The 12,132-nt window shown below is 45.1% G+C and overlaps 1 protein-coding gene across 3 annotated transcripts in view; it reads right to left on the reverse strand.

Moving 5' to 3' along the window:
• Positions 1–12,132, reverse strand: part of ZDBF2 (zinc finger DBF-type containing 2) — a 326,002-nt gene that overhangs the window by 141,774 nt on the left and 172,096 nt on the right. For 2 of the 3 annotated variants that reach the window (XM_069615579.1, XM_069615580.1), the window contains one exon: positions 8,353–8,458. In XM_069615579.1, the coding sequence (XP_069471680.1) occupies positions 8,353–8,458 (106 nt within the window). Of the gene's footprint in view, positions 1–8,352; positions 8,459–12,132 lie in introns of those variants that run through there. The other variant, XM_069615581.1, reaches the window with a different exon arrangement.

A 12,132-nucleotide genomic window follows, 5' to 3' on the forward strand; every position in this document is an offset into this window, starting at 1 on the left:
AAAGATATGTTGTTGGAATGATTTAGAGGGGACTATTGTTGCCATTCTTTGTCCAGCAGTCCAAACAATAATGACCAACAAACTAGGAGATTTCATTTAGTTGTGAATGCCCATATACAGAATTCTTTCTACAGCTTGTAGGCCTTGGTATGCTGCACTATGCAATGTTATGCTATTACAGGTTATGCTGTTTCAGGCCCACATTCCTCTCATGGCCCACTGACACTTCAAAGACACACCAACTATAGCACCAGGTGTACATGTGATTATGGTACAACACATCTTGTCATGCACCATGAACTAGCAAGAGGAACTCTTTAGGCATTTTCAACCTTAGTGGGAGGGGCGTTTCTTCTTCTTAAAAAGGGATATGTAAGGCCTGACAGGCGAACAGTTTTTTAATGGCAATGTTGGTACAGTTGCTAGCGATTAGCATTATGAACATGTGCTTCACAGTCAAAATGCTGTCATATATGTTTCACCATCATGAAAGTGTATGAGAGTGGAAATACCAACATATATCTGGTAACAGGCAGTGTGTAAAAGTGTTACATATGGCAATGCTAGCATACACCATACATATAGGCCTCATAAACAGATGCTTTAGAATAGTAATGCTGCCATATTTGCACAATACCCGGTGTACACTTTGTGACCTGGCATCCGTCAACAGGATTTCTTTCACAGAACCAATTGTAAGTGTATGGATTTTTACTACGTTTTCTGACAAACATTGTACTGCAAAGTGCACCATTCCCACCCATTATTTAAATAAATAGCCAAGAGGGAGACAGTCATCGCAAACCCTCTTGCACTGGTCGGACAACAAGGCAGAATCATGTTTGGGGATACTTGTGGTCTTGTGCAGAAATGTGAACAAGCAGCTTAGGCGGGACTGCCCCTTTTGGGGTGGGACAAAGCCCGATTTTCATATGGTCTTTACCCTTTTGTAATGAGCTTGGCAGGCGAAGAACGATGGTCTGAAGGTTGCCCAGAGCAATGCCAGAGGTTAAGGTTAAATCTAAACCTTCCAGCTATCACCGCTTTTGTTTTTCTGCAGTCACCCTGAGTGCAACGGGTATGATATGATATGGTATTTATAACACTTCTATAGACAAATATTTCAAGGCGCGACGAGGTATGGGAGGGGGAACAGAGGGAAGACAGAGACAACGATCTTACTAGGCCAGGTGTCATTCAGATTGCGCAAGTGCACGTGAAGGGAGAAGGGGAAAAGTGCGGGGGTCGGGGGGATGTGCAGTACATGGGATAAAAATAATAAATACACAATAAATAGGAATATGGCCAGCTGGTGGCAAGTGCAAAAGTAAGTGCAGACATCAGGTGTCAATTGCTGGTAGGGGGACTGTAGGGATACAGAAAAACAGTCCCAAGTGCAGGGTTGCCAGGGAGGCAGTGCAGGTGTGCAACTGGCGGGGGAGGTGACCTGGGCCCGAGACCCGAAGGGTGGGCAGATAATCAGGGCAGTTTAAGTCAGGAATTCAGCAGAGGAGAGGGGGAGAGAAAGCAGAAGCAAAGAGGAAGGTTTTGAGGTGCTTCCAGAACCAGAGATGGTTCTCCTCAAGTTTCAGGGAGGCTGTTCCAGAGGGAAGCCCCAGCCAAAGAAAGATCTCCCACCAACTCGTTGCTTGGAGAGCGACTGACCCTGAGGGAGTTGGAGGCAGATGAGCGAAGAGCTCGAGAAGAAAGATATTTAGGAAGAGAGAGTTGAAGGTATTGAGGCCCCAGGCCCCAGAAGGCCTTGTGGACAATCTAGAGGGTTTTGAACTTAATCCTCACAGCCACTCGGAGCTAGTGCAGAGATTTCAGTCCTGGAGAGATACGATCCCTTGAGGCCAAGGACAAGTCTTGCAGTCATGTTCTGGGTGAGTTGCAGAGGGCAGAGAGTAGAAGCAGGCAGATTTAGAAAGAGGCTGTTGCAATAGTCCAGCCTAGAGAGAACCAGAGCTCTGGAGACAGTGAGCCTCAGGGGGAAGGAGAGGAAAGGACGAATACCTCTGAGGAGGTGCAGCTGGTAGTGCGACATCTTAGAGACATCAGATGTGAGGAGAGAAGGAGAGTGTGGAGTCGAAGATGACCCTGAGGTTTTTAGCCTTGCAGGTGGGAGTAGGAAGAGGGCCAAGAGAGGCCGGCCAGAGAGTGACAGGAAAGGAGGGGGCGGGTGTGCCGATGAGGAAAATCTCAGTCTTACTGGCATTATGGCAGAGATCATTGGTGGCACACCACTCCTGGATAGCAGACAGAATGTCAGAGAAGAGTGAAGGAGAGGAGGTGGCTGTAGGAATTCTAAAAATGAGCAGAGTGTCATCCGCATAGCACGGGAAGTTGGGGCAGAGAGCGGCAATGCGGCGGGCAAGAAATGCCAGGTATTGGTTGAACAGCCAGGGAGAGAGGTTAGACCCCTGGGGAACAGCACAGGTAGAAATAGAAATAGAGGAGAGGAAGGACCCAAGTTGGACCTGGGAGGGTCGATCAGAGAGGAAAGAAGTCAGCCACACCAGGGCCTGATCGGTGATACCCAGGTTATCACGGAGACGGTTGAGCAAGATGGAAGTCTTGACTGTGTCAAAGGCAGAAGAGAGATCAAGTAAGATGAGGACACAGGGGTGTTGGGATCAAGGTTGGACAGCACGTCTTCACAGATGTTCAGGAGAGCAGTTTCTGTGCTTCTGGCAGCTCTGAAGCCAGACTGATGATCATGAAGACAGCCAAAAGATCCAGTGTGAAGATTTATCTGGGAGATGGCTAGCTTTTCCAGGAGTTTGCCCAAGAAATGAGTGATGGAGATTGGGTGATAGTTAGCCAGGTAGGACGGGTGGGCAGAGGGTTTCTTGAAAAGAGGGTGCACAAGGGAGTGCTTCAGGGGGGATGGGAAGACTCCAGTTGCGAAGCAGTGGTGGCAGAAGTCGGCCAGGGCAGAAGCCAGGGTGTCAATGTGGTCCTTGATGGTTTTGGAGGAACAGGGATGAACCTGTTTTGACGAGACTTTCCTAGATCGGATTGGTCTAGAAACCTCGTCTGGGGAGAAAAGGGGAAAAGCAGAGAAGGAGGGAGGAGAGGTGGCCAAAGAAGGGCCAGAGGAAGAGCAGGAAGTAAAGGGAGGAGGGAGCGAGGACAAGCGAGAGGACACAATGTCATGAGTTTTAGAGATTAAATGAGAAGCCAGAGCCGTGCAGAGGGCCTGGGAAGAGACAGACGAGGTAGAGACTGCAGCAGGATTGGCTAGTTTCTAGTAGATTTGAAAGAGTTCAGCCGAGTTGTTAGATGCCGCAGAAACGCAGGCTTGGATGTGAGCTCTCTTCTTGGTGCGGACAGAGAGCCGGTAATGCCTTTGGAGCAGGCGGCAGGCCAGTTTGTCAGAGGATGTACCAGAAGCACGCCATTTCCTCTCAGCCACTCTGCACTTGCGTTTGAGGGCGACAAGGTCTGACCCGGACATGGGTCCTGTGCCTGCTGGGCCTAGAGACCATAGCTACTTCTCACTAATGCGGCGCAAAGAGGCCGAAACATGATTGAGGAGGCTTGCGGTGTGAGGCAGAATGGATGTGACCAAGCAGTTTGGGCTGAATTGCCTCTTATGTACTTTTCTAAGGCAATCCAAATAGAGAGTAATGGGAGAAGGAGTCTTATTGAGCTACTACATCAACACTCACTTACTACTGAGACTAGAAGGGAATGCGGAGCAATACTGAGTAACCATTGCAACAGTCTGGTGGTTCACAAAGAGGGATTGGAGCAAACCAGATAAAAACCAAAGAAGGACATGACAAGGCGTTAAGTCATCCCTGAACGAAACACGAGAGCCAAAACCAGCCCCATGTGAAGGCGGGTGCTGACCGTGACGCCAAGGACTTAATCACATTTCTTACCAAAAAAGTACTCCCTTTTGTCCAGGAGAAGGGAGTCATTTCTCTGGACCAAGAAGATACCTGCTTTTGATTTAGTTATCTTAATGTGTAATGGACGGAATTTGGACTTTGACAGTTGTGAGGCATGGTATTCCCAGGTATGACACTGACACAAAAGGTACAATTGGTAAAACCTTTATGGAAGTTTTCAATGGGGTTGGAGAAACTCCTACTTTACCCTGTAGCTAGGATGGGAGTAGTCTCGACCATCAAAAAATAAATATAAAAGTCCTAGTTCAGTCAGTGAAATCAAAAATGGTCTATACTACAAAACCTAATGCCTGCCCCATCTCTTTTCCAAAAAGTGTTTAAAGGAGAATATGTATGCAAAGGAAAGTCAGTGTTCAAATATAAAGACTAAAGTTGGCCGAGTCCGCTCTCCTCCCCACGTTAGACAGCACGGAGAAAGGTGGTCCCCATAGGCAGGATGACACACACTGGCTCAGATTCTTAACATAAAGGTAGTTCAAAATGTGGATCAAGGCCCGCCTGGCCTTCCATGTTAAAGTCTCACTTTCCAGCTTCCAAAACACAGTTCAACAAAAAGTTCATGCCCGTCTCCTTCAGTCGGGCTCAGACCTTTCAAAGCAAATGTTCACGTTGGTCTCCCTTAATCGGGCTCAGACCTTTTCCTTGATGTTGAAGACTTCTGAATGTGCGTGGCTTTTTACTATAGACCGTCCGCAGGACCACGTCGACTTTCCCTTTTAAATCACACTCTTGCGCTATTTGCCCCAGTGTCTCTTGATATGGGTAGTTTGATGTCATAAGCACCAAAGTTCAACGTTCACCTTTTACTCTCCCCTTCTCTCAGGATTAATTTTGATCACTTCACTTTTACAGTTCATTCACTTTATCACTACAAACATTTCACCTATCACAAAGACTTTAGAGTGGGCTACTTTATTTTCCTGGACCACTCCGTTACTCAGTATCGCTCGTTTCACAGCTATCAGTATTTCAATGTTCATTCACAGGTCGCCTTTCTTTTCGTCTCATCCGCACGCGTGCAGCCTTCAATTTGTTCGATATATTTTTACCACTTCAATCTTTCCTTGACGCACACCAGTCTTTCATGTCTCTTGCCAACTCACCGGCGGTGTGCGTTTCTTTCTTTGCAGTTTTTCACAAGTCAAGGCTAATACCACAGGCTTGGCCTCGCCTCCCCAACTCTGCCGTTCAACCGGGAGGGTCTCTGGCGTCCTTGAAACACAATGCAGCTTATTGTTTGGGATTTGGCTTTTTCCAGGCATCTTTCGCGGCCTTTCGGAGGCAACAACCTCCTACAGGTAACTCCTGGTGTTCTCTACCCATTCTCTTGTCCCCTGGTCCGTTGCTCTTCTCCACTAAATTCGCCTTTGCCCTGAAAGTTCTGCTCCTTCTCGTGCTGCACCTAGCTCAGAGTGTGTCTCTATGTTCTTCCTTTTATCCGTGTGAGGCGTGCAAATTGATATCATGCATGCACTTTAAGTCAAGTGCCTGACTTTGTCTGACCCGATTAGCGGGACATGTCTAAGGGTTAGCCTCTTTACTCTCAGTTGCCCTTTTCCTCAGCCCAGTGTTTGTGTAGAAAACGGGGTTTGGGGGGGGGGAGTTGGGACATCAGAGAATCTAATGGGTACAGGAAAGAGGGGAATACAGCATCTCACCATCGGTCATCTCACCCCACACCCCGAAGACCCCTCACCCAGGTGATCCTTCCGCACTGGTCCACCTGAGAGAGAGATTCAAAGGTGATGGCCATGCTCTGGCCACCTGAGAGAGAGAGAGAGAAAGAGATCCCCAGGAACTAGTAGGCGAAACACCATTCGGTTTGTCACACGCTGGACATTGGGGAACCCCCTCAGAGTTCAGGCGAGATAGGGCTTTTCTTTTCCTTTTTGCCTTGAATAACTGTTTATAGCAAACACTATGACCCCTCGTGTCTTTTTCTATCACTGCATAGTTTCTCTCGCTCACTGACAATTTCCTTGAATAGTATGCCACCGGGTGCTCTATTCCCGTGATTGCATCTTGCTGTAGTAAGACCGCACCAATTGCGTAGTTCGATTCGTCTGTTTCAACCACAAATGGCTTTTCATCATCTGGATGTCTAAGAACAGGAGCCGACATGAAAGATCTTTTCAATTCCAGGAATGCCTCCTCGGCCTGCGTGTCCCAGAGAAACGGCACCTTGGTACTAGTCAGGCGGGTTAGACTGTTGGCTAGTTGAGAAAAACGTGGAATGAAGCATTGATAAAAGTTGGCGAAGCCCAAGAACTTAGTTCTGCACCCTTACACAATGCTACCATTTAAGCTCTTGAACACATACATTCTAAGCACCACTTGGCACAAATATTTAAATTTTGCATTTCACAGCCTCTTATAATACGGTTTTATAGTACAGAGGTCTCAGGTTTCCTGTGGCTGTGCATGAGAAGGCTATCCAGTTCTGGTTGTGCTTGGAATTCTGGGAATTGTAATTTTCATATATTTCCAAGTGCCACAGCACCCTTGATAAAAGAATAAAAAAAACTAAAATGACGCAAGCACCCCGTTCTGGTGCACCTGCAGCCACAGGGGCCTAAAACATGATTTAAATTTAGCACCCCTGGCGACTGCCCAGTTTGCCCGTGCCCAAAGGTGGCCCCGCCTCCACCCCAGTGCTCTTATGTTTGCTCACGATTATGTTTGGCAGACCACCCAGAACCTCAGCTTAAAAGAACCCCCTTTTCTTGGCAGAGGACAGCATGTATAGGAGATAGGCTCACCTCCTTGACCCTCCCCAGAACTATCATCATTTACTTGAATCACAAGGTGTGCAATGAGTCCTGTAAAGCACGGCAGGTGGATAAGAGCAAAATGAAACTGTAGCATGAAAAGAAAAAGAAGTTATAGAGCACAAGAAAATAAGCAGGTAGTTACAGACGGGAACAGAGCACATGCAGGTGGTTACGTGCAGCAGAGTGGGAAAGGAACACTCATCCAATCATTAATTTAATCACTCATTCATCTTTGCATACTTACCCCTCTTCTTCCAACCCTCTAACTTTTCACCCCCTTTCTCCACAAAAAGACTGTCTAAATCATCTCTTTCCTTTCCCCCACCCCATTTTTTTTTCTCTGCACTGCATAACATTGTCATCAATTCCTTTTCTTTGTTTTTCTTGTATTCCCCATCTCACAGGCCTCGGATAATCCCTGTCCGTTCATCGCACAACAGAAGTGAAAGGTAGTGGGCAACTAATGGCAACTGAGTTATGCTACTTTTATATTTAAGTGACAGCATAGTTCCACTAGTTTTAACAATCATACTTGGATGATGAATCTCCCATTCCCTCCCACCCCCCCCACCAACTATTGAAGCCTTAGTTCCCCAGCCCCTCACCTGTGCTTCAGATGATCCCCATGTTCATAATCATGCTGCATATTAACACTATGTACCTGCACTGTATGCAATGTATTTGATTATCACGTGCCTTGTATGTTACTCGCTTCTCTTGGAGATGTCAAGTTAAATAAATAAAAGTTTTTAAATAACAACCATTTTCATAGTTTGGAAATTTTACTTTTAAAGCTAATGCTGCCTTCTTTATTTGACTTGCTAGTCTGTGAACCTTAACACTTCACTCGGGCAGTAAGCCAATATTTTAGACATTGCCAAATACCACTTTCCATCACTTGTGTGGGACTCGAAGGGCCTGCATGGAGACACTGCTCTGCTTAAGACGCAAGTTTGAGTAATAATGCTGTGTAAGTGGGGAAGCATGTATTAAAATGTGCATGCATCATGTTCTTCTTAAACGCCCTGATGGAACCCAGAGGGACAGCATTTCTTATTTCACAGACTTGTGTCATTTTGGTATACATATTTGCACACTATCCTTTTTTGTGCTTGCTTAAAGGAGTGTATATTTATTTTTGATATAAAAACAGACACTCCCGGAACAATTTGATGTCATTATCAGCATCCTCCAGAATAGGTACAGAGGAAGAGTTTATATCATAACATTATTATTTCCCTTATCCCCATGAAATTCCGTTTTTTAGAAAGCACAGAGGTGACTACACCAGTAGGTTTCTTTACACTTACACCATTATACATTGAAAGAAAAATAAACTACTGTACAACAGTATAACACGTCGAATCAGCGTTGTCAACAAAAGAAAAACCCCAGACAGTCAACACCCCTTCACAGTTTATATAGACTTGTAGTAGGGAAACCTCCCAAATGAAGATACCTTTTTGGTCCATCTCAGAGCCTTTGCTGTCTACCTGCCTCAACCCAAACCTTTAATTCCATGCCAGAAGCCAAATTACTAAATTATGCATTTGTTATGAAGGAGAAGAACAAGGGAGCAATTTCAAATCTGACAATGAAGCAGAATAGATCAATTTAATTTTTGTCCTCGATTCACACAACAGCCACTGCTGCAGTCTCACCTGCTCAAGGCTTCTGTAGTGTGCCCGACAGAGGGTGCAATACCCTCTCTTGCGCTGCATACCTGTTACCCCAGGTTCTGCCTTATGTTGTAGCTGTGCCCTCAAGCTGTAAGGAGACAAAACAGAATTACTCAGATATGTAATATATCTGTGTTATGGAATCATTTTTGTTATTAAGCAAAGAGTAAGGTTTAGGAATAATTAGCTCACGATTATAGAACAGACAGGGCCATTAGGGGGCGAGGGGGTTGAGAAACAGAAGACCTGAAGGGCCTGGTTATCCGATGAAAATCTTCATCATTATCCACTTGGATATGTTAAACCTGTGACATTACGATGGAGCCTGTAGAGTACATCGTGCGCCTTGACCTCCTGTGTCCCTATACTGGATGGCTCAAGAACAAGAACCTACTGCCTCTAAAGAGGACTGCATTATTCGAGTACCAGGAATACCAAACTAGTAGTTGAGCTTAAATCCATGCACAGTCAATGCCTTTCTGTATCCTTGTGAAATCAAAGAACGCATTACTTTAGGCGATAAACAGCACGTTAAGATTGTTTTAATTGCACTTCTCGTCGCATTTTTTAGATTTTGCTTTTATTCCTTTAAAATCTTTTTTAACAGAATGTTCCAGAATTACAAACACACAATTTGGAAACTTTTGAAGAGGGAGCTTATAGATTCCCTTGCATATAAAAACAAGACAACACGCAACAGAATACTGGGCAATAGGCCTTGAAATAGAATAAATTCTGTTTAAACCCTACAAGGGAAAAAGGACAATATGTATGGATTATTGTAAGGAAACACAAAAATTGAGATGCTAAAATGCTGACTGTGCTGCCGGCATTTTAGTGTATGCCGACTCCCATGACTGCGCCCAAAAGAAGTGGAAGTTGCAGGGGTGTCCCCCGCTCTCCTTGGTGACAGTAATGAGTGTCAGGGGTTGCAGGGGTGTCCCCCGCTTACCATTACGGTAAGCGGAGCACAGGAAAAAGACAAAGCATTTTTTTTAAATGACCTTGCAGCGTCAGCACCACCCCAGGTAAGTGTGAGAAACTGATGCCGCAGGGATTTTTTTAAAGGATCAATCGATATATGCTAAAAAAAAATACATGCCCTATTCATTGGAACAATACAATTCCTGAGATAACTTCCACTTTAAGTATTGTGTATACATCATTGGTGTAAAGGTTAAGGAGACATTGGGCGAGGAGACATCCCAGCTGTGCACCTTGAGTCACCTAGATTTCCTTGCTAAGTCTATCATCCAGCACAATGATAACCAGTGTTGGGGTTTTTGTACATAACTAAATGTTTGTAGCTTGCAGTACTGGGTCTACTTTCAATTGTTCAATATTGCTAAAGTGTCAAGATCTATCCGGTCTACCAATGGTTTGGCTGTAGTCACTGGCTGTGGTGCATGGGGTCCCCCAGCGATCGTCATTGTCCCTGTTATTGTATATTTGCCCAGTACTCAATATCTTTTTCTGAATTTGGTTTGTGTTAGCACTCATATGCTGACAACTCCCAGATTTATGTACAGCTTAAACACCCACTGAAGGCAATTCAGAGAGTTTTAGCTTGTGCCAACAAAATTAAAATGTGGATGCTGCAAAATAAGCTCCAGCTGAATCCATCAAAAACGGAGATCACTGTTAAAGTCTCTAAGAGAAAGATGGTGTAATCCGTGCTCAGCCATGTTTGGAGCTCCTACAACATTTTCAGGTGCAGTTAAAAATCTTGGCTGCATCTGGCAATCTAGCATGGACAGCAACATCTATGTTAATCAGATGGTTACATCTATGTATTACCAACTGAAACTTATCAAGCCCATCGTGCCTCTCATCGTGCAGAAAAGGACAGTCCAATTGTGGTAGGCATACTCACAAATTCAAAATTGGACTACTGCAATGCCCTTCTTATGGGTGTCCAAATCAGGAGACTGCAGGTTGCACATAACTCTGCAATCAGGCTGATCTTTTCATTGCCAAGAAAGGCAACGGTTTCACAATATCGAAAGAGCATTCATTGGCTCCCAGTTCATCAGCGAATCTTGTTTAAGATTATTATGTTTTGTTTTTAGGTGCATTCATGGCCTTGCACCAGCCTATATGATCGCAAAAATTGAAACCTATTGTCCAAACCGATCTCTCTGCTCTGCACACAAGTGTCTTCTGACAGTGCCATCTGTTAAAATGAAAACGTGGGGTGGCAGACAGTTCTCAATTTTGGGCCTCGGTCCTGGAACTCCCTTTGCTGAAACTTCGATGGACCACTTTCATTTTTGTATTTGTTTTATTTGTAACGCGCACCATCAGGCCCGGAGGTATCAGGGCGCAACTTAGACATGGTTACATGAGCGAACAGTTACATAAAATCAACAAATTTACAGTACATAGTGATCAGGGCATACAGGCAATATATACATATATACAGACGTAGCTTGTGGCTTGTGGCATGTCCCCCTTTAGAATTTAACATCTGCACCTAGATGCAGTTTCTGTTTGTACCCTACGGGGAATGCCCTCTATGAATGCTAGAATCAAATCAAATCAATTCCTCTTCTGTTTTGCATAGCGCTGCTTCTAAATCCTTATGCGATTTATTTTCTAGTTTTACTATGGCCGGATCTCACTTATCAATAGGCTCACCTGTTCCTCAGAATACATTTGTTTCCGAATAAGCTGGGAGTTTGTATTGGGGGTTTGTGTACCCTGCTGCAGGCCTTAGAGGATAAAGTCTGGTTGTGGGTGGGGCCATCAGCTGCACAGGTACTGGAGTCTGTGACAACTGGATGCGTTTTGAGGTTGTCTGGGGCAAGACTCTGCAAGCATTGCAGCTGGTGTCGTATTTGTGCTCCTGAAAAGGTGGGGCTTCTGTACCTTCTGTATCTCCCTTTTCTTTATTCACACCCTCAACTTCCTCATACAGTTGCCACGGACAAATATTTTCCCTCCTGTTCCCACTGCCCACTCATTATTGTACTTAATTATCTTCTACCCATAGGTTGGGAGCTCTTTGCACATATGCTCTACTGGAGTACTCTTTCTTTTAAATCACACAACTGATCAGTGCCTAATACACACAAAAGAGCAAAACATTACTTTCAATGCCACCTCTGAGGGCTGCACCCCACCCCTCCAATGGCGCACCTCTCAGTCCCTGTATAAGCACAAACAACAAAAAAGGCAACAGAGAACAATACCCGAACACAAAATCACAGTGTGTCACCGCGCACAAACAATCACAAAAACCACCACACATATTTACAACTAACGTGACATCACCGCTCCTCGCTACTGCAGCCCTCTTCAGTTTCTACTAAAATAAAAAACAAAGCAAAACAAACCACATGGTTCACACGCCACTCACTCCACTTCCGCATGTATACTCATTATCCTGTTGTAGTTCTCTGATCAGGTGCATTTTCTCGCTATGGTCTTCCGAAGTCTTCTGGGGCTGCGTCGCCCCTCAATGGTTTGCACTTTAGGGGCAGGCTCAGGCTTGAAGTGATCAGGCAAGCCTCTGGGTAATCCCGGCGCTTGCTGCCTCCTCGTGGTCTGTGCAGTCTTCTGCTTCCTGCAGCTTAGCCTCGCTTTCCCAGGAGTGTGGCGGAGGAGCTCACAACTATTCGGAAGAGACTTGGATCCCCGTACGGGCCAGCAACCATTTAAGGCAAGCCCCAAAATCAAATAATAAAAATCAATCCAATAAGCCAAAAATAATGCACGAGATATGAGAAAAACAAAAGGTTTATTACACTTGGGAAATTATCA

Source organism: Ambystoma mexicanum, chromosome 9 (genome assembly GCF_040938575.1).
Source record: "Ambystoma mexicanum isolate Mex_15411 chromosome 9, UKY_AmexF1_1, whole genome shotgun sequence".
Taxonomy (NCBI): domain Eukaryota; kingdom Metazoa; phylum Chordata; class Amphibia; order Caudata; family Ambystomatidae; genus Ambystoma; species Ambystoma mexicanum.